The sequence below is a fragment of the Ceratosolen solmsi genome, unplaced genomic scaffold (genome assembly GCF_000503995.2).
Source record: "Ceratosolen solmsi marchali unplaced genomic scaffold, CerSol_1.0 scaffold9, whole genome shotgun sequence".
Lineage (NCBI taxonomy): Eukaryota > Metazoa > Arthropoda > Insecta > Hymenoptera > Agaonidae > Ceratosolen > Ceratosolen solmsi.
The window spans coordinates 204334-227752 of record NW_011948452.1 but is presented as its reverse complement, the minus strand read 5'-3'; the positions used below and the strand labels follow the sequence as shown (position 1 = coordinate 227752).

Below are 23419 nucleotides of genomic sequence, written 5' to 3'. Positions count from 1 at the left end.
TTGACAATATGTAATTTTTTATATCTAATCATATATATAGTCAAATTTAGTAAATTATTTCAGTAAATCTAACATTAATAATAGTTTATAAATTTTAATAAAATAATTTATGAAGATTCATTAATATTTTATTTATCTATTAAATTGAAGATTATTTTTCAGGTTAGCAAATTGACAACTGCTTTTATTTAAATTAAATATTGAATTAATTAAATAGATATTCAAAAAATTCTTACTCCAGTAAATACATTAACTAGGAAATAATACCGTATGTATTTGATATTTATTAAATTTAATATTATCTATTCAATTTCCTATTTTTATTTTGTTTCTTGTGAAATCAGTAATTTATTTAGTTATCGATTGTTTATTTTGTGTTAAACCATATCAATTGATTTCATGCATATAGTTTATTACTAAATAACTTTTATATAAACAAACAAAGTGATATTATTTACAAAAGATATAGCCCCTAATTCACCAGGATTTTATATTATATACTCTCTAACTTCTTACTTTTTTCTACAACAAATTTACATTTTTTTAAACACTTTTAATTTAACTGACTCTTGAATCTAGCTTGACATTTTATATTTTAACGATTATAAATAAACTTAGTAAAGTATTATTTAAGTTATTTAAATTTATTATCAAACTATTTAATTACTATTAAAATTCTTTAATTGTTGTAAATTATTTTAAATAGTTGTAGAAATATTTAATAATATTTGAAAATAAAGTTATAAATAATCTATGTACATGCAAAAATATTTTAGTAATTGTTTGATTTTTTTTTAAACGCATAAATAATACAAATATATATAAAATTATAATTGATGTATGCGAGAGTTTATATATAATTTAAATAAAAATAAAATATATTTTAGATTTTATATATACTTAAATTCCTCATATTTACCTTATTTGAATATAATACTTTCGCTAATTTTTAATAATATGAAATTTTTGAATATTATTTTTATAAGTACTCATGAATAAAAATCCACCTACAACATATAATACGTGATAAATTATTGTTAGTACCTTCTGAACAAAAGAAAAAGTATTGGAAAATAAAATTTTATTTTTAAGTAGTATATCAGTAAAATTTTTATGTAAGTCTAACTAGATTCAAGATCTAATTTTTAGATAAGTTTAAACTAATAAAAATATGAAAATAAAAGTTAATTAGTGATTATTGAATTACATCGTCCTGTCTGTTTTAAAATATAAAATCCTAGATTGTACCTCAGTTTCTAGAGGTACAACATCTTTTTGAGATATATATAATAGTATTATTTATAAATTGTAATAATTTTCATAATAGTATGCACTGTTCATTTTCTTTAAATTATAAATAAACTTTTAAATTAAAATATCAGTGAAATATCGGATACTGAAACATTAATTATTAAAATATGTGCTTAATCTATAACATAGATTATTTTGTCCAATTTGTAATTTTCCTTTCTTTTTACATTATACCTCAAAGCCACTTATAACTTTAATGTAATTATTGGCTAAAAAGTATTATATTTCTTTACTATTGCGCATTAATAGAAAGTCTTTATTTACATACAATACACAAACACTTGCAACTTGTACAGTTCTTTGCACTTCACCATAAAACTTGCAGTTATCTCACTTATCAAGTTCTAATGCTGCATACTGTTCCTCATCAACTTCAGTCATCATTAAATTACCGTCAGGCAGTAGCAACACTACTCTTCTGGTACCACCTTTTAAAAAATATAACTTATTATAAAACAGATTTTAAATTCTTATAAACAATAGTGACATAAAATATAAAATTTAATAATTGACATAATTGAAAAGCATATTCATTTGTAACACATATATTCATTTGAATAAGTTTTCTTAGTTATTTAACAAGATCAATATAAATTATTTTATTTAAAAAGTATTTTTAACGTATACAAACTTTTTCAACTAAAAATTTAATAAAATTCAGTTCAATATGCAATTTGAATTTATTTCATTATAAATTGTAGTTTAGTATATTAAAAAAATGTTATATCTATTCTGTTTGAAGAGAAAATTAATTCTTATTCTACTTTTATGGATAAGAATGTGTTAATTATTTTTAATAACGCAAATATACAAATTTAATCAAATAAATATTGATAAATCAATTAATTATTAATATGAAAATAACAAATACTGAACATATAATAGTAATTCCAAATTATATAATGAAATTAAGATAAAAATTATAATTCTAAATTTTAAAAAATTATGAAATTACGAATTAAAATAATTACTTGGTGTAGGTTCGTCAGCCTGGATGACTTGTGCAACGACCTGCGCTTGATTCTCACCGTCCTCTTGACCACTAGCCACGACCGTGTTCGTATTATCCATAACTGACATAACCATCTGTTGGTTTTCAGTGCCGACGCTGGTAGCTCCTTCGAGTTCACTTTCGGTTGCCTCCTTTACATAGAATTGAGGTGCAAGATTAACTTGATCAGGCATGAGTTGTGCCACGGCCTCGGCAACCGCATGATCGAGCGTAAGCACCGAACCCTCCTCGCATTGCTGTTCTGACGTCGTTACGTATACACATTGTTGCTCACCGTCGGCACCCCTTGTCACCAATAGCGTCTGTCCGTCCTCAGCGTGCCCCGTAACCTGATAAACGACTCCATCATCACCAGTTATTGTTACCAAACTGCCACCCTCCTCCATTTTTACGTTAGCAGTAACGGTCGCGGCAACGTTCTGATCTTCTTTTGACACTGTAACAGGTATTACTTGCATTTCCGGCCTAGGTTCATCTTCAGGTACTGAAACATTAGTATCAGTGATCGTAGTAACTGCCTCCGATGAATTCTGCACCTCAACTAACGGATCGTCAAGACAAGGTAAATCAGGGCCTGGTACCACCATGCTACTCTGCAAGCCTACTACTGCATTGTCGCCAGTCTGAAGGATTGTGCCTGTAGTGCCGCCGGGACTCATCTCTACACGCATTACCCCACCGTCTGGGCTCTCGGCCAGCGCTTCTAGATTCGGCAAGACAAGTTCTGCTTCTTCCGAAGCCGCAACTGTACCACCTTCGACCCCCGCGACCTGTACGATGGCCATGGGCGTAGATGTAGATACTACTGGGACAGGTTCCGCATCTGGTTGTTGTTCCACGGGTTCACCATCCGGGCCAATGATACGACCTGTCAATGGACAAAGCGTAAACTGTCGAGGTGGACTATCAGGCTCTGTAGACTGGGTCGGCTCTGTTGATACTGGCGGAAAATCTGGTTCCTCTTCACTGCTACTTTCAGACTCCAATTCGTGAAACTCCATATGCAGACCATCTGATTCAACTAGCTTACTTTCCTTGGGACGCGTATTTTCTATAGGTCGACCACGCAAACGCGTGCCGCCACCCCGTCCCGCCCCAGACCCCGAACGTGCTCCAAGTTTCGGCAACATACCTGCCTGCTCAGCCACTTTTCGTCGAGCTATCAACATTTTTTGCTGAGGTGTAACCATCGACTGACCTTTACCCGACGTCCCCATTTTAGATAATGGGCTTACTAGCGTTTTCTGAATGACCTTGCCCTGTTGATTGACCACAGTTATTTTAGGTCGGGTATTTACAAGAACGCCTGATGAAGAAACTTGTACGAGTGTTGAGGGAATTGCAGGCCGTTTCTGAAGTAATGGTCGCTGCTGCTGCATCCCGAGAGCTTGAGGTGCGACCTGTCGCGGAGGCGGTGCTCGTACTGGCGTTCGTGTCTGCGTTATACTCATAATCCCAGGAGAATTAGGCACAGCAGCACGCAGAGCTGCAGGTCGTGGTAGCAACGGTCGACCGTCTAAACCACGTCCACTCGTCCTAATATTTGATGTCATACGCTGAGATTGTAAACCTAAAGGACTCGGTATCGTTGTAACGAGGTGAATTTGTTGTAGTTGATTAGGTTCTGGCTTGGGTTGAATCTTAATAGGCTCATTCTTAGGCACTGCTGCACCTAGTTTTGATGGAGAACCTTTGGGCACGACCTTCATTTGTGTAACAACTTGAGTGCCGTCAGGCTTTGATATGACTTTCACAGGGGTTATCGAATTGACGTGTGAATTAGAGGATATGACTTGCTTTCTTGTTACGTTACTAATACCGTCACGGTTCTGCAACATTAGAACACTGTTTCCTACAGACTGTGACGGACCTTTTACCGATATTTTATTCGTAGGCGAAGAATCCAATTTTATTATACCATCCTTCCGATGCACTATGTACATATTAGATTGTCCTTGCTGTTGAATATTAGATGATTGCTTAGTGTCTATTTTTACTATGTTTTTGTTGTTGGCAATCATGTTGTTGGTGAGATCAGTACCGGTCATCGGAACATTCGAACGATTTGATCCGTTAGATTGGACGTTTGCTCGATTAAAAGCGCGTTGAATTACATCGCTGCGACCGATAATAACTTTATCCTCATCAGAATCAGCAGTCCAATCATCGTCACCGCTCGTTTCAATTTTGGAACGTTTGATTGAACCAATACCACTAATACCATCATCATCTGAGTCGCTGTCCGAAAATGCAATTTTCCGTTTTCCAAGCACTATTAAAAATTATTTTATAGATATATTAAAATATATTTATATTTTTTTATGTATATAAAGTTACATTTAATATTAAATATATCATTTTTCTAAAAAAAGTGATAAGTACAGATATATTAATAATTCAAATTAATGTCTCACTTTAAGTTTCTATGTACTTACAATCATTATCTTCTTCTTTCATAGATCCACACCACTGTTTTACTTGATCCATTGCCTTGGATTTACTTGAACGCATTGGTCTTCTATCGATCCAAAAAAATTTCATATTAAAATATATTAATCATAAACTTTAATATTTATTGAAAATAGGACATTTACCCAGCCTGAGTTGCAGTACTAGGTCCTGCTTTAACATTGTCAATTTTAAAGATTTTTTGTCCCAGTCCTAACTGATTTGCACGATTAATAGATTTTGCTACTTGTTGTGCTTTAAGTTCTTTTTGTTTAGCTAAATTCTTTTCAAATTCCTCCATTAATTGTTTACATGTCATACTCACTTGTGCTACTTCTTCCCATGTATTATGTTCACTACAAGTTATATTAGAATTAATACAAAGTGAATATTGAAAGTGTGGTTTCAATTGAATTAAATATTTAATAATTTGAAGGAAAAAAAGAGAAATACTTACTGTGCATATCCTTCCCATTTTAAAAGGTATTCATAGACTTTTTTCTTTGGGTTAAAACGCTTTGCTAAAATTTTCTCGACAATATATTCTTCATCACTAGTTTCAGCATTAGTTTCACCAATTATATTTAGTTTCCCCTGTTAAATTTAAAATAATAAATGTTGATCATCAAATTTTAATGTACACTATCCACGAATTTTACAAATATAGATATCTTTACCTTTGGTTTAATTGAAGGTTTTAATTTAATTTTATCTTTATTTTCAGCAGGTTCTGATTTAAGTCTAGCTTCAGCTTTAAATTCTTTTTTATCAGAACTTTCTGGTTGTCCATTTCTTATTACTTTACGTACAACAATAGTTTTATTACCTACAATTAAATTATGTAATATACATTATATTTATTCTATAAGTTACATATTGCATAAATAATAAAGTATAATTTCTTGCTAAAGTATCAGTTATTTATATTTATAAATGATATCTAAAAATATTTTTAGTTATTAAAATAAATATTTATAAATTAAATGACAATATTTTAAGAACTTTAATAAGATTGTCAAAAATATACATATATATAACATCTAGTTAAGAATATCTATAACTTTGATTATACTGACCTTCAGTTGTAATATTTCCTTGTTGACGTGGTATATCTTGCATCTTTGTATTACTTATTTTTGTAAAAGTTTGAATAGTTTTACCAGCCATTATCCAGCAATCTCTTACATGAGTTTCCATTTTACACCATTTTTGATATAATTTCCAAGAATTCACAGTATCTTTATCAGGACTATCTTGTTGAATCTGTGTATCTTTCCATAAAAGAAATGCCCATACTTGTGCCTTTTGCTCATTCTAAAAATTTTTTAGTTGTTTTAATTAATGATGTAAAAATAAAGCTAAAACTTAAATTACCTATAAATTTAAACTTAACTTACATTACTGTTTTCTCGAAAATGTGAAAGTTTTGAACAAGCTCCTTCTTTGGATCGATGTTCTTGAAATTCATCAATAAAATGAAAAACAGAATGACATTGTCCACAAACTAAAACATCTAACCTTCCCATTTCTTCTTGAGCAGCTAATAATTTTAAAACGATAATAGATAATTTATTATTGTTAACTAATGATTTAATGAAATTAAGCTCTAAAATTATTATTATATTGTTTTAGATGGAAAATTATTTAATATGTATTTATATTTTAGATTGTCATTTTTTCAATAATTATTGGATATTTATTTTGAAACATACCTTTAATGGTATTTGGATTTATACTGATGGCTGAAGGGCCATCACCTCCTTCCATATTCAAAGTTTTTGCTTTTCTCAGCTAGTTTTCTTATTCTGAAATAATTTATTTAAAAATACAAAATTTTTAACTATAACTATTATTTACAATATAAATACAAAATCTCTTAAATTTGAATTAGTACCTAAAAACCCTGGTTTCCAATGAAATTAATTTTCAATTCATAATATTTCAAATGATTTAGAACTCATTTGGTTATTTCACTGTTTATTTACAACAGAATTCTATGTAATTGACTATTTGATGAATCAAATGTTAATCCTATATAACAGTCGAAATAACATATTTTCAAACAAGCGAATAAGATATACCCTCATGTGAAATAAAGCGAAGGTAAAACAATTGATTTCTTTTAAACCGGCATATACAAATTTATAATTTACACTTCAATTGTGTGCATCCTATGATTGTAACCTCAAAACTACACACGCTATATTTAATTTAAAACTGATACATATATAAATTTAAATACGTTGATATTGAGTAAAAAAGCAATGCATTGGAACGAAGTGGGCAAAGCGAATAAAAAGAATTATTCTTTTTCATAAAACCATAAAAAGGACCTCGATAAAGCAAGATAAAATTGCTAGATGAGAACAACCAAGTACAATTGTAAACAAACTAAGAAGCATTTACAAAAAACATTATGGAGTTGCGGGTAGAACCTATAATAAACAGGACAGAATCCGTATAAATTTATTCACGACAGTAAATAAAGATCAATGTGCATGAGTCCATTAAATTATTTTACGCGGAATAAAACTTACAGAATACAAAGGCACTCTTTGTCTTTTTCTCGCTTACAGCGATCGGCTGGAGGTTGCTGGGGATTTCCTCGCTTCTCTGAGCTCTCGTTTCTATACGGATGAATTGCGCGCGAGCTCCGATTCAGCCCCCCTCCCTTCTATCCGTTAGAACAAACTTCTAGCAAGCGTAGAATAAGAATTTTCGAATTTGGACGAACACCATTCTATCGCTTCCGTCGTCGTCGCCACTATACCCCCACAAAAGCAGCTCATCAGAAGCATGTGTATTTATACATCCGCCAACTCGTGTGCATGAGAATCCATATAGAAGAGCACATAGCTCCGTTTTGTTCTCGACTGACAAATATGCTGTTTAAAATTCATCCTTTGCCTTCGATCTCCCACATGCTCCTTTACATTTTTTCCCTTTATATAAATAGGTAAATTCACGATTCAGTACCTTTGCAATAAGCTGCTCCTCCGTTCACCCAATTTCCCCTTTTACTTCCTAGTATATTGTGCACCTTTTACGATTTCTGGGGTCATACTGCCGCTATGCATTCATACAAAAGCACTCTATTGCAATTCATGCATACAAAACAAATGTACGTGCGCGTACTATGCAATCATTGCTAGTTTTTCTGAAAGCGTTATTCGATACCTCTTCTCTCCTACTGTTTCTCATTCACTTACCTACCGTTTTCTCCAGCGTGCGCGACTATTGTTTTTGTCGTTCTATATAACCTAATTGCACAAAATATTCTGTATTCAGACTTTTGAGAAAAATTTTGACCGGTCCTAGACAACAGCGTCGGTTAGAATCGCCAAACACCTACTCATTGCCTCGGATGTGAGAAAAGGATAGCTGTAGATAAGACGCGTGTTAACACATGCGCGTCTGATATTCATAGCTGTATGTGCTCTAAACGAGATAAATAAGGTTGGATATGGTTCATAATTAGTTTTTTGCTTTGTACATTATAATATATAATAAACACGAAGTGAATAAGAATTGATAGATACCGGTAATATCTTCATCTATTCCCCCCGTCATCTACCACTTCACACTAAAAATACACTCACATTGAAATAGGATCGACGAGCTTGCAAAAAAGCATCCCAGTAGAAACGAGTAGAAATTTTTGGATAATTTTCAGAAAATACTACAAAGCTGTGCCGACATGAGTTTATATGTATGTAGATACAATAAATACGTGTATGCGACACAAGCTCCACTAATCCCGGTTGCACAACGGAACGCAGAGAAATCTGCGGGGAAATTTTACACAACGATCACAGTGCCACACAAAGCTATATACCTTCCGTTTCCCTTAAATTAAAGTTGCAAACGAATTCTTTCGTGCCCAGTAATGGCGGGAAAATCTAATATTTAATTGTATAGCATTTTATCATTGGTTTATTTATAATTTTTCAATTTTTATCATATTAGAATCTTACTATAGTAAATTAAATTAGTAAAATAATTAATAAATAAGCATAAATGGAAAAGAATTTAAATTCATGTTTTAGCGTATAAATGGATCCCTCTGTAATCAATGCTTAACTCATGCTGGAATATACTCCATACTACAGATATTGACGTATGCAACTAATTCTAAACATTAAGTTATCATGCAAATCACAATTAAATAATTTGGAACAATTTTTACATTTTATAATATTAGATTGAATCATTATTTCAATAAAATCTGAACAAATAACATCCAGATCTATTCAAATTTATGCACATGGATTATTTTATATTAATACTCTGTGGTGAATATAGTATTAATCCATATAACTGTAATAAATTTAAGATAAAGTATTGAAATTACCAATGCACTATATAAGAAAAAAATTATTATTAAAATAATTTATATTTTAAAATGATTTGAGTTCAGAAAACAATATTTCACAATTCATGTAAATGATTTATTAACCATTTCTGTACAATTATACAACTGTACATCACAAATACAAATAAATATCTTGGGGTGTACACTTATAATGCATTAATAACTTTAGTTAAATATTTTGAGTTTTTATTAATGTTTATTAAAATTATTATAAAATAAAAGAAAATAACGGCAGATAATATTCGACCTTAGCTTACAGGAGCTGAATATTGAATGTGGTTAGATATTTATGATTCGTATATTATTCAAATATCTAATTCTTATATTGAAAAATGATGTGAAAATGTTATTTTTTAATAAAGCAATTTAAGATACAAAACTGTAATGGTAAAATAGTTGGATTTATGGAGAGTTTTAAAGATGTTTTAAGTTTAATATAAATCTTTCTGTGCAATAATAATACAGCAAATATAACTATTTCTGGTATTGGAATATTTATTGATTGTAAATGTACCATTTTATTTGTTACATCCCAGTTTGTTTGTTCAAGATTTTTAAAAAATGTAAAAAAATCATAATTGAAGATATCACTTTCTAAAGCTTCTACGGCTAAGCTTACTATTAAGTTATCTAACTTTTTAATTTTTCCAAGTGTGTTTTATCGAATGGAGAATTCTGCTATTAATTAGAAAAAAAAATAATAACTGGACCGTCTATATATAAATGGTGCTCATTGTATCTTTCTTTTCATATTCAATTTCATATTTTGTTGTATTTTTAGCATAAGAGTAGTCTAATAAAATTGATTTATATTATTATTAAATTATTATAGTTTATTATTAGCTTATGATAGCTAATTATTCTTAGTTTAAATTTTTTTACAGAATGTGCAAAATATTACTTTAACCTTTTTTAAAAATTTCAATTTTTTAAATGTAAAAGGAAGCTAAAATGTTATTTATAAAATAAAAGATGATACATTTATTGTATTATATTTCTATTATATATATTAAATCCTTTTAAAATATGTTTATAATGTTTAACGTTTTTATCGAAATTCCGTATAAAAATGTTTTATTAAATTTCTTGATATATTTGGATTTAATTCCATATAATCTTTTATAAAATTTAAAATATAACTGTATTTTTACGAGCAAATACTATGTAGGCATGCATTATAAATTATATTTATCATTGAAACGGCATTTAGAAATTAACTAAATTTATAACTTATTATATTTTTATTATAAATACAAGTAATATTAACGAAAAAATTATAAACCTAAAATAAATAAAAGCTGCAGTGTGAAACAATTGATTAATTATATTTTAAAAAAATAAATAAAAAACTTTTTATGGAATATTTAATACTGTATTAAAATAAAAATCACTTAACAATTAAATAAAAATAATATACAATGGAATGCTAGAATGATATACTAGAATTAAAAAATTTGCTTAAGTTTGAGGCAAAAGAATATCATATAGAATAATAAGAAAATTAGATTATGCTTCGATAATGATAACTAATAGTATCAGTAAATTAACACATTTTTACATTTTATAATTTATATATACAGGCTATAGTTTAACGTAATTTTAACTCAATTAGTTTCTTTTCTACTGCATAAATTTGAGACAGAAATAAAGATTGCTACAAATTTTTATATAAAAATTACCATCAATGTTGAACGATCCTGAGTCGATAATCATTGAGTTCAGTTTCTCCCGCCCTTTCATTCTACTTTGAACGGTTAGGTGCCTCCTTTTCCAAAAAATATGTACCACTGGGATTACTGATCACCGTTGCCGTCTTTTTTCACACGGCCTGAATGCCATGTCTAGTACAAGTTTGCCAAAAGTGGACACAAACAGTCCAAACATTCTCAAGGATTTGCGAAATTTTCGTTTCCAAAAAAAGGCAATAAAGAAAATGTTCACATGTAAGCGCTTTATTTTCATGACGACTTTATTGTTACATCAACGGTTATCAATATTGGCTTCATTAATTATCAAAAAATATCCTTTTAACTTTTTATTGTTTAGTTTATGTTTTCAATCTGTTTAATAATCTCGATTAATTATAAAGTGTCACAGTCAATCTTTTAATTCTGCTTTGTTAACACGTTAAACTCTAAATTGTTTCAAGAAAGTTTATCAAACATTTGTGAAATATTTTCATACAATAACAATAAATAATGTTTCTTTAAAGAAGTTTATTTTGTATTGAATTTTACGATTTAATATGTATTGTATATATATATATATAATTAAACTAATTATTTAAGACAATATTTAATATTTAGTAGTATAATTAATTTTTTTAGCCGATGAAGATAGTAATTTAGCTGCGCCAGAAGTACGACGAAAGACTGTTAATCGTATTGAAGATAGTGAGAGCGATGAAGAAAGATTAACCAAGAACTCGGTCTCTCATTTGGAACAAAAATCAGAATTAAAGCGTAAAGAGCAACTTAAATACCTGATTAATTTATACCCACATTATGGAAACATAGTATGTGTATTAAACAAGGATTTATTTTTATAACAAAGACAACTTTTAATTTTATAATTTTTCTATATTATAGTATCTGAAAAATATATTACATAAAGTTAATTGGGATTTAGAAATAGCCAAAAAAGAAATTAATAAAATTCGCAAAAGATCTTGTATGAAAACTAGCAAATCTAAAAAGCATAAACGTAAAAAATATAAAGATCAAGGTGATGATGTCAATTCAAACGAAGAAGGACATTTTAGTGAGGATAAAGTATTTGATAGGTATATCAAATTAATGAATTTATTTACCAATTAATATAAATTTTAATTTATTTTGCTAAATTTGTTTCAGTGGTGATGAAAGTGATATAGAAATATCAAATACTTTAACACATAATAAAAAAGCAGTATTTAACTTTATGCAAAATGCATTACCAACAGAATTATTGTTAATGAATCAATGTTCACAAAAAAAAGTTAATGCAATAATTGAAGCTCGACCTTTTAATGGTTGGAAAGATTTAGTTGAAAAATTTCAGAGTATAAAATTTTTGGATACAGAACTTTTGAATGCAGCTCAGGTATGCTCATGATCTTAAACAATATACTTCAAAATTCAATTATTGGTCTTAATGTTTATGTTTACATTTTAATAATTTTAGAATATAATATTGAACTAATTACAATTTTCATTCTTACATTTTGTTAATTTATCTATTTAAATAAAATGAATGTCAAGGAAGATTTAAAAGTATCCGAAAAACTTAGAAATATTTATTTCTATACATTTTAATATAAAAAGAATTTTTTAATTATTTTTCATTGAATTAAAGTAAACAAGAATTGATTATAAAATTAATAAAAAGTTTTGAAAATCTTTATAGGCTTTATAAGTTTAAAAATTTTATTTTAAAAGTTAATTTTCGAATTGAATTTTATGTTTTAGGATTTAATCCAAACAAGAAATGTAGTTGGTCATCTTATGAAAAAATGTCTTCATTTATCAATAAATATGGAAAAAGCAATTTCTGCTGGTTCATCAACCATAAAAGAGCAACCAAAAGGTTTGAATGCAAACTTAACATTAGCACCATATCAGATGGTTGGATTAAATTGGTTTGCTGTATTGCATACACAAAATGTTAATGGTATATTAGCTGATGAAATGGGACTAGGAAAAACTGTACAGATTATTGCCTTTCTCACTTATCTTGATGAAAGTGGTTTAATCAATGAAACAGATGGTCCACACTTAATTATTGTACCTAGTTCAACTATAGGTATGTATTTTACTACTATTTATTCAATGTTTGCTCAATTGATATTTATTATTATTTATTATTTATTGTATTACTAGAAAATTGGAGCAATGAATTTAACCATTGGTCTCCCAATCTTAAAGTGGTTAAATATTATGGATCTCAGGAAGAACGCAGACAAATGAGATTTGGATGGCGCAGTGGTGATTTAGACAATATTGATATCATTTTAACTACATATAATCTTATTAGTGCTACACCAGAAGAACGTCGTTTATTTCGTGTTTTACCTTTAAAATATGTTATTTTTGATGAAGCACATATGTTAAAAAATATGAGTACATTAAGATATGAAAATTTAATTAAAATAAATGTAAGTTACATTTGTTTGCTAACTGCTTCAATAAATTATTGTTTAAGTATATCATTCATTTAAATATAAATATATTTTTTAGTCTCAACATCGTATTCTTTTAACTGGTACACCACTACAAAATAATTTATTAGAGTTAATATCCTTACTCATTTTTGTAATGCCATCAATGTTTGCTGGAAAACAAGATGATTTAAAGAGTCTGTTTTCTAAAAATCCTGTAAGTATGTTTCTAATATTTTACTAATTTATTTTTTTTTTTTAACAATACAGTTTAACAACGTTTTTTAGAAAATAAATGCAAATAAATCTATTGAAGATAAACCACTGTTTGAAGAAGAACAGGTTAAAAATGCTAAACAAATAATGAAACCATTTGTTTTACGTCGTCTAAAAGTAGATGTTTTAAAAGATTTACCACGAAAAACTACAGAGGTTATAGTTTGCCCAATGATTAAAGAGCAAAAAGATATGTATACTAGGTTAGTTGCAAAATTTTCCGCTGAAGCAGATGAAAACGATGAAGTTAATGGTATTGGCATGATGATGCAATTACGTAAACTCGCAAATCATCCACTTCTTCTTCAAAATTACTATAGAGAAGATAAATTAAGGGTTTGTATTTATAAAAAAATTGATTATAAAATGCATCTAAAGGTCAATTATTTTTATTTATAGAATATTTCTAAAAGACTAATTAGTGAATCTTCTTGGAAACAAAAGGATGCTCAATACACATTTGAAGAATTAATATGGATGTCTGATTATAAAATTAATCAACTGTCAAGAACGTTCAAAAGTATAGCTGGATTTGGTTTACCTCAAAGTTTAATATCTGAGTCTGGAAAATTAAAAAAACTAGATAAACTATTACCTGAGTTAAAAAATGAAGGACACAGAGTATTAATATTTAGTCAATTTACAATTGTTTTAGATATTTTAGAAGAGTATTTAACAATTAATAATTATAGGTATCTTCGGTAAGTATAAATAAAGCAAGTGTTTATTAAAAATTGAAAATTTTAGCTAATAGTTTTTTTTTAATATATTTAAAGATTGGATGGCCAAACTCCAGTTATAGAGAGACAAGACTTAATAGATGAATTTATTGAAGACACTGATATATTTATTTTTCTACTTTCTACAAGAGCTGGTGGATTAGGTATTAATTTAACTTGTGCTGATACAGTTATTATTCATGATATCGATTTTAATCCGTATAATGATAAACAAGCAGAAGATCGTTGTCATAGAATTGGACAAAGAAAGTAAAGATAATATGATTTTATTTTATTTATTAAAGTTAACATAATGTTATTAATGGTTTTATATTACTTCTAGACCTGTTAGAATAATTCGATTACTATGCCAAGATTCTATAGAAGAGGGAATGTATAAAATAGCTCAAGATAAACTGAAATTAGAGCAGAAACTTACTGGAAATGAAGGTAATATAATTTTTTTCAATCTTAGAAAAAATATATTTCACATAACTAATTATTTCTTTACAGAAAATGAAAGTACAGAAAAGAAGGGCATTTTAAAATTATTGAAAATGATATTAGGAATCGATCATAATAAGACAATAGCTTTATCACATAATAAAAATGGAATAAATGGATATATAGATAATAATTAAAATTATGTAGTATAGGATTTATATAAACTTTGTGATCATTTTTAATATTCAAATATAATTTTAGCAAACGTGTATATTTACGTGAAAAAGAATATTTACATTTTATAAATTGAATTTTAGTATATAATTTGTACAAATCATTTTAATATCTCTACATTATTTTATATGATGGAAAACTAGCTCAAAATTTGAATTACTATGTGTTGGAAATTAAATTATTATTTTATTTTTAAATTGACTTAAATTATTTGTCCTATGTTTTATGTATAATATATGTACCTTGATATAATATATGCACCTGTTAATTTATCATTATTTTATAAAATTATTTGTAATTGTATTCTTAGATTTTAATAGTTTTAAAGTATTTATTGCCAGATATAATAGTAGTATGTTTCTTTATTGTATAAAAAATAATTAAGATTATAATATTGAGCTCTGAAAACTTATACTAGTTTATTATAAAGCATTAGATAAGCAGATATAATATTAAACTAATAATTAATAGATCTTACAATATTGTAAATACATATAAAATATAGAATAAGGTTGTTTCATAGAAATTAAATAATCTAACATTTTTATTTATATGAAAACTATATAGTTAAATATTATTATAGAATTATTACGACATGAATTTACAGAAGTTTTTTAAATTTTTTTAATTGAAGGTATTTTTTAATGATCCAATAAATCTCTTAATAAAAGTTAATATTTATAGTTAACATTTATATTATTATTAAGTCATAACTTTTTATGTACTTGAATTATTTCATTAATTCATGTTACTATTTAAATAATCTGTAGGTTGAAGCATTACATCGTGATTGTGAAATTAAAAAAAAAAAATTAAATATCCTTTAGTAAAAAGATTAAAGGATATCAAATTAAAACAGTTTATCTTAAACGTTTTTTATATAACATAGTCGCTTTATATATAAAGCCTTCAATTAGAATATCAGCTTTGAATCTTTTTTTAAGTCTATATTATTAAAAACAAAATTAATAAAACATCTCTTACACTTTTCTAGAATAACAGACTTCTTCTGAACTTGTCCATTTATATTTCTGAAATGGAGCTATAATCTCATGATATACAAAACAAATTGTAATAAAATATGAACATTTTATTCTGTGTTTATTTGTTGAAAAACTAAACTAATGAGTAAAACCATTTAATTTAATTATATACTACTAGATTGAGTAAGACTGTATTATATATAAATTCAGTACATTTGTAATCAATTTTTGGAGCATTTATAATATATACATCAAGTATTTATTTAATTGTCCATACAAATATAAAATCTAAAATTATAAATAGTTCACACTTTACTTGATGATATTTTGAAGTGAAATTATTATATTTTCGTGAATTCTGTATTCTATTACCTAGCATAAAAGTTTATTTAGATGATTTCCAACCTAAAGACCCTTGCAGTTGATAATGTAATTATTTACTTACATGATACAATGTGGATTTATCTACAATGAGCAAAAAATACTAAAAAATATTATTTAAATATGACACAAGTTTATAAAAAATTAAAGTAAATTTAATAATTTTTTCTAAAAAAACAACAAAACTTAATATTATATCTAGATTGAATAAATAAATAATACGTAATTTTACAGAATTTTGATAAATACTAAAAATACAATGAAAAAATACAATAAAATTAATTTAGATAACTATTTATAACTAAAAATAAAGATAAATTACCAGTTTTAATCAACAAAATACCGTTATAGAATGTTGTGTATTCATTCAAATTGGTATAAAATTTAATAAAAATTTAGTTAACAGAAAATTAAAAACCAAAAATCATTAGAAATTCCAGATAATTAGTACACAGTATTATTTATCAGTCAGAGAAAGTCAATTGAGATTTATAGCTTTTCCTACATTATATATTATCTTCACAAAGAGAACACTTCTAAAAAAGTCTATACAACATACACTATTAGTAGCTGATACACAAATTTGCAAATATTATTCAGTTGAATAAATACTCTGAAATAATTGATGAATTTTATAATTAATCCTGAACTGCTTCCGTATATATTAGACTCGCTTAATAAATTAGTATAATATATAATAAATAAAAGAACGCAAAGAAATAAAAAACAACCTTTGTAACTTCACAACAAAAAATATAATTTGAATATGAGCTGCTTGTGTTGTTCACCCTTTTAGATCTTGAATGTTTTATTTTATGTATATTCTAAAATGATAATAAGTTTGTATGTATATAGCTGTAATATCATATATTTATTTTCAAAATACCAAATTAATTATTCATAATGTAATACAATCTTTGTTTATAAATTATAGTTACAAAAGATCAAGTGAATAAAGACTCTAATTTTTTAATCTATCAACTTATAAAATAGTTCTTGATAAAATACTAACAATAGCATTAATAATATAAATACCTATTATATAAATAAAAAAATTAATCAAATGTATATCGAATTAGTAAAGTAAAAGTAGTGTTACTTATTCCCGTCATAAAAATCGTTTTCATTTTTATTGATAATTTTGTAATTATGGTAACAAAGCTCTGAAATTGAATCAATAATGAATATAAACTAGAAAGACTGAACTGGTTTCAATAAACTTTAAACCAAGAATTTTCAATAACTATTTTAATGATTACTAATTTCCGTTTAGCAAATATAAATTTTAAATTTCATACATTACGTTTTCAATTATCAGATATAGTACTGCTGTATAAGTTAATTCTGATGTTAGTGGTTAAGATGTTAATCTTTGGATGCAAAACAATCTACGAAGTTTTAACAAAATTATCAAGCAACTACAACTGCAATTACGATATCCCGGTAAATATTTTGATCTTGATGCATTTTAAATATAAATTTTGTCAAATGGTAATACAAGATGACCATTAAATTAGAATAAACGATTTTATCATTTCAATATTATTTTTTCCTATTATTGTAACTAAATAAGAAATTTTTAAATCGAAGAGAGACTGAAATGTTTCATTAGTTAAGAACTAGCATATCACTAATATACACATGATTTTTCATAGCTTTAAGAAATGTACGAAAATATATCGTTGATTTTACAAACAATATGCAATAATATTATTTGAATTAAGTTGATCTTAAAATGATTAGTGATATTATTTAGCGTTATTGGTCATATAACACAATGCATACAAAGATATAAATCATATTCATTTTCTTATATTAAAACTTAGTATTTGAGCAGATTTCAAATAGAAAATAAAATATATTGCTCTTATTCTGGAAATCTGATATTCTTAATTTTAGTATACCATTATTTATATAAACATTCGATTTTTAATTCATGCAGTATAATAATTTGATTTTTCCTTTTCGGCTTTATTAAATTATTATTATTTAGCCTATAATAATCTTATACCTTTCCTTTTTTTCAAATAAGATTATCGTATAATATAAGTATAGTATAACGAAATAAAATTATAGTTATATATATATATATATGTAGAATAGGTAATAGATATCACAGCAGGTATCTGTAATACTAAGTATACAAGTAAACCGCACGAGAAGGAATGTAAGGCTATGTGTTCGAAAGTTTAGTTTGAGGCTCGAATTGCCAAATTCAGTTTATTAGTCTCTCGCCGTAGCGATGCTTAGGAAAGGACACATGTGGATGGGCTGTAAATATGTACAGTGTCTAACTTCATTTTAAGACATCGTTTATTCTGTTTTATTAACAATTCAAATATTGCAGTTCTATGCTCTCTTCTAGTGAGAGAGAGAGAGAGAGCGAATTATTCTATTACAATGATCTGGTTGCTTCTTGTCGTTGATGATGTTATGGGGATCAGCAATGAATTTTTTATATTCCCTGAAGGGAAATATGGCTTATTGTGTTCAATGCTGCCGTTGTAAAGTTTAGCAAGAATAGTCGACCATGCTCATCAGGTGAGCATGGGAAGGTGATAGTGGTAGTTAGCAGTGCTTAGCAGGGAGAATCGACCATACTCATAAGGGCAGTATGGGAGTATTTGTGTGTCAGTTATTCGCAATAAAGACAGATGATATACTTTCGAGAGTAGAAGGATCAGATACGATACTTTGTATAGTCGACTATTTTCTAGAACGGCAGTCAGCCCTTGACGGATTGTTGTGTTGGTGCACTGGAGAAGTGAACGAACGTTCCTTGCAATAGTTGCGTTGAATGAGCGTGTGTTACTTGACCTTTTCGTGGCGAAGACTCCGTGTGATAATGTGGCTTGGGCGTAGGTGACTAGTTTGTAGGAATTATTGATACTGCGCACTTTATAACTACCGACACTATATACTGGATAACTGCTTTATGTTAACTACGTGGAGTCTTGTCGCACGCTGTCTTATGTATCAGCGCGGCAACTGGCTCTAGCTCGAAACGAGCTTTCGACTAGTTGAGAATTCAGCGAAAGCAACGTAATCATTCGAGGCCAAGCAGCCTTCGGAAACGATCAAGAATCCAAGCTTTTGGCTAGTCGAGAATTTGGCGAAAGTAAACCTTGGAAGATTCAAGAATTCAATCGACGTTGCTACGTGAAGGGTAAGCAGCCTTGTAGAACGATCGAGAATTCTGCCATTGGATAATTGGAAAATCAATGTGAGAAAATGTAAACATTATGAATCCTAGACCTCGAAAAAATGCTCCAATTCCGAACACTATGAAATCAACTTAAGGTAAACCTATTAGAAATTATATACAGAATTTCAAGATGATGATGTACAACTGTTTCCTGGTAAATTGTGATTGAGAAAAATTTCTCGGATATTATCAATTGGGAAAAATCCCAACTATTACCATCAAGGAAAATATTGAACGGACATAATTTTCTAAGAAAGATTCCCACGATCGTTGGAGGCTCGAAAAGCTTAGTAAATCTGGAAAACACTCATGAACATTCTTTGCACTACAGACGTAGTCATTATTTTTAGTGCAATATACGACCTTTGTTATTTATTAGCAAGAGCGCGGCGAGTTTGTTTTTGCGAGAATATTTCGAGAGTTAAAATAATTGAAAACGATCGAGTTGAAAAACATTTCCTAAAAATTCATTGTTACCTGAAACCTGGTACGTGCGACATCGGGTAATCTTCGGCGCGTGTGCCCTCAATGTCACGAGACAACGCATATATTATTGTCAAGTATGCCAAATGTTGCCACTTGTATAGGCTAAGCGGCGATGCTTGACCAAGAATCCCCCCCCCTCCCACGTTGCTAAGTTCCGAAGAGGGGCGAGCCTTCCATTTGAATGCGCTGCCGCCAGAGACACTCTTTTCGATATTGTCATTGTCTAAGCTTAATTTCTTCGGAAGTAGGAAAAGAGGCGTGCACATTCAATCATGCCACCGAAAAGCAGCACGCCCTGATTGAAAATCTAAGACCAGGAGCTCCTTGAGTGGGGACTTATTGCGAGAGGCCTTAAAGGTGGGGGTGACACAGCAGCAAAGAGCTGTCTGTGTGGGGAAGCCCAGTCGGAATTGCTTTCCGCATGGGGAAGCCAAGTCAGAAGGGAGCTCTCACTTGTCGGTGAAAACTAGTGACCAAGTTTTTAAGTGACCCACTGAAAGAAGGAAGATACATCAACCCTCCTGTACTACAGTTGAAAGACGTTAATGCTATCACCTTCATACCACGAAAGGGTCGGACTACCAAGCACGCACTCCTGCATTTGGAGCGTGAATTATGGTGAACTACTCATCCTAGGATCAGGTCGAGACTACTGTATCACTGTGAATACACAAGTCCGCGCGACCTAAATTACTACCAGTTCTTACAAAACTAGCATGATGCTATTATTAATAGCATATCATACTCACTAATAAGGAGTGTGTATAAACAATTGCTGATTCTTACAAAATCAACATCAACATCGCGATCTCAAGGAGAATCTTGTGTAGCGAAACATCCATTTCATGTTCCAAGAAATCGCATCTTCACATTAAACTTAAGGTAATTCCAAGGTATCGATATGTAATTATATTATAAATTGTAAAATAAATTATATATTCAACAAAACGCACGATGTTTCTACAGCCCTTCCACTTAACTCCTTTCCGAGAATCTGCTAGGGCGGGCGGTAAAAATAAACTATTTAAGCATTGGTAGTTCGAGCCAAGAAAACCAGATCATTTCGAATACTAAGAGATTTAAATTAAATGATTAATTCATTCATTACAACTTTGTTATTATAAATATCAATACAAATTTTTAAAATGAATAATCTAAAATTTATAGAATCAGCAAATTCTTAATAATTTTCAACTAATTCTTCATTCTTTCAGTTTCTTAATAATTTTAACAGTATTAAAGTTTGATTTAACAAAGCTTTAAGATGACTGTATTATACTAATAGAAAATCTGTATTTTAAAGGCTTAGTTTATGGCTCGAACTACCAATTCAATAGTTCAGTGGATTAGTCTATCGTCAGGATAACTTTAAAGGAAATAATAAGTGACAAGGCTGAAAAATATCATGTATTTAGTAAAACAATGTTTATTATTTGTTAATAATTATAATAATATTGCAATGTTGTGAAGAAAGTAGATTATTCTAGTGAAGTAATAAGGGTGTGTCCTTGTATTCTTGATTATTGTAGATTCTATGGATATGACTGAGTATCTTGAAGTTGAGGTAATGCTGATGTTGTAAATATCAGCAGGTGTAGTCAATCAATCATGCTTATGAGGTAGCATGAGAAGATGGTGTTTGAATCAAGTATGTTTGATGTATGAATAACTATACTTGATATGGTGTAAGATGTTTAATGGAATTTATTGAGTAATCAATTGTGTCTTTAATTATTTATGGGGGCAGTAAAAGAGTCTAGTCACAGGTAAAGAGTTATTAATGATAAGCCTTGGAGCTCTTGAAGGATTTAATCATATGTATTTATAGTCAATTAGTCGATCTATTGTTGTCCTTCCTTGACAACGTGCTTAACGTATAGCGACACTTGTGTCGTCTGTTGAGGGCCTGTACGGTTTCGAAGTGTTAGTTCGAGAGAGCGTCAGTTTGCCCAATCGACTCTTATGGGCCTGTACGGTTTCGACGTGTGAGTTCGAAAGAGCGTAAGTTTGCCCTATCTCTGCTAGCGGGCCTGTATGGTTTCGAAGTGTTAGTTCGAGAGAGTGTAAGTTTGCCCTATCGACTCCTATGGACATGTACGGTTTCGAAGTGTTCGAAAGAGCGTAAGTTTGCCCGACATATTTTTGTGCGAGGTGTGACTAGCTAATTTATTAATATAAAAAGATGTACCTTGTAAACTGCTGACAAGGTGTGTTGTTTTACTGCGAGGCTGATGTCCCCCTTGATTACTATTCCAACTGGCTTCACTGTAATTCACTTCCAAATCTGTCGATTTCCATTTATTGATGCACACGGGTATTATTAACTTGAATACTGAATATATGGCCACGTGTCGTCTTCACAGTATATACTAAAACACTTTTAGGCAGTAATTACTCTTAAGTGAGCGCGAAATAAAATTACAATGAGCGTATGAGCCTTTTGAATACGCGTACGAACCGAATGCTTGATCGTTCCGGGGCGGCTTTGCTGAAAATACCGACCGTTCCATGGCGGTCCTGCTGAGAGTAGATCAAGACCGGTGTGCCATGGCTTCTACTGATAGATAATTAAATCGGTTCACTATGGACGATCACTGCGGTCGGGTCACGGCAAGATGTTAGCCGCAAGCGCAGTTGAGCGAGGGTGGTTCGGCAAGAGAGCCGATCAGTAAGAGAGGCTGTCAGCAAGAGATTTTCAGCGAGAGAGCGAGGCGCGCCGCGTACGTGCCTTATATATCCACGCGGCGGCTCACTCAACTGTCAACAAAGCATCGTCGTTGTTGCACTAATTCTTACACGAGGCGTAGAAAGAAAAATCTAGAACCTTCGAAAATTCGACGAAAGAAAAATAGGGCGTAATACCTTTGTGTGAACTTATAGTATATTAGATTTCATCTCGTAAAACTTGCTCGGACTTGCCGAGTTTTGTTTCTAAACATTCGCCCGAGTGCGCGTCCCGGTCTGAGAGCACTTGCCGTGCGCCGTACAGCGCGTATGACCCACTTTTTCTTAAATTCGTGGAAACTGCGTCAATCTCGAACAATGACTTTAAGCTAAAATTATAATAAATACTATATTCCAAAAGTCTACATCATTTTAAGAACATTAGATAATCATAAATTTATATTTACATATAGAAAATTGGTACGAGTAACGAAAATTTTATAAACATTTATATGTAACATTCAATTTTTTTTAGAACCTAAAGTGCACTATGGTTTGATTCATTAGCTTAAGATATAATGTAAAATATACATCTTTTAATTATATTTTATTAATAATATTATAAATATTTCTTATATTTTGTATAAATTTTTCTTAATCTGGTCAAAAACAGTCTTTAAAGTATATTTTAAACATACTCAATTCAAATTACATTGAAGTTTTAATCATAACCTTTAAATGAACATTTT

At 29.3% G+C, this 23419-nt stretch overlaps 2 protein-coding genes across 2 annotated transcripts; one reads left to right on the top strand and one right to left on the bottom strand.

Moving 5' to 3' along the window:
* Nucleotides 1-1376: 1376 nt before the first annotated feature.
* On the bottom strand, nucleotides 1377-6977 carry Chro (chromodomain-containing protein chromator). Its single transcript, XM_011505141.1, has 10 exons — nucleotides 6666-6977; nucleotides 6484-6576; nucleotides 6169-6311; nucleotides 5848-6085; nucleotides 5449-5597; nucleotides 5229-5365; nucleotides 4918-5127; nucleotides 4759-4841; nucleotides 2283-4595; nucleotides 1377-1739 (listed from the first exon to the last, which is right to left on the bottom strand). The coding sequence occupies exons 2-10, from the start codon at nucleotides 6536-6538 to the stop codon at nucleotides 1642-1644; spliced, it is 3426 nt and encodes a 1141-aa protein (XP_011503443.1). The 5' UTR covers nucleotides 6539-6576; nucleotides 6666-6977; the 3' UTR covers nucleotides 1377-1641.
* A 3916-nt stretch (nucleotides 6978-10893) lies between these two features.
* Nucleotides 10894-14926, top strand: Etl1 (SWI/SNF-related, matrix-associated actin-dependent regulator of chromatin, subfamily a, containing DEAD/H box 1). Its single transcript, XM_011505140.1, has 12 exons — nucleotides 10894-11086; nucleotides 11471-11658; nucleotides 11732-11925; nucleotides 11999-12224; nucleotides 12590-12923; nucleotides 13001-13275; nucleotides 13358-13495; nucleotides 13567-13890; nucleotides 13954-14255; nucleotides 14331-14543; nucleotides 14617-14723; nucleotides 14787-14926. Exons 1-12 carry the CDS (start codon nucleotides 10981-10983, stop codon nucleotides 14912-14914), a joined length of 2535 nt encoding a protein of 844 aa, XP_011503442.1. The 5' UTR covers nucleotides 10894-10980; the 3' UTR covers nucleotides 14915-14926.
* The last annotated feature ends 8493 nt before the right edge of the window (nucleotides 14927-23419 follow it).

What these genes read in the sequence shown, in the direction of transcription:
- Chro (XM_011505141.1), bottom strand. Translation starts at nt 6,538, where the DNA reads ATGGAAGGAGGTGATGGCCCTTCAGCCATCAGTATAAATCCAAATACC. An exon ending in AACCTTCAATTAAACCAAAG is followed by an intron (nt 5,366 to 5,448) that starts GTAAAGATATCT and finishes TAAATTTAACAG; the next exon opens with GGGAAACTAAATATAATTGG. An exon ending in GAAAGAAGAAGATAATGATT is followed by an intron (nt 4,596 to 4,758) that starts GTAAGTACATAG and finishes AATTTTTAATAG; the next exon opens with TGCTTGGAAAACGGAAAATT.
- Etl1 (XM_011505140.1), top strand. Translation starts at nt 10,981, where the DNA reads ATGTCTAGTACAAGTTTGCCAAAAGTGGACACAAACAGTCCAAACATT. An exon ending in ACCCACATTATGGAAACATA is followed by an intron (nt 11,659 to 11,731) that starts GTATGTGTATTA and finishes TCTATATTATAG; the next exon opens with TATCTGAAAAATATATTACA. An exon ending in TGTACCTAGTTCAACTATAG is followed by an intron (nt 12,924 to 13,000) that starts GTATGTATTTTA and finishes TTGTATTACTAG; the next exon opens with AAAATTGGAGCAATGAATTT.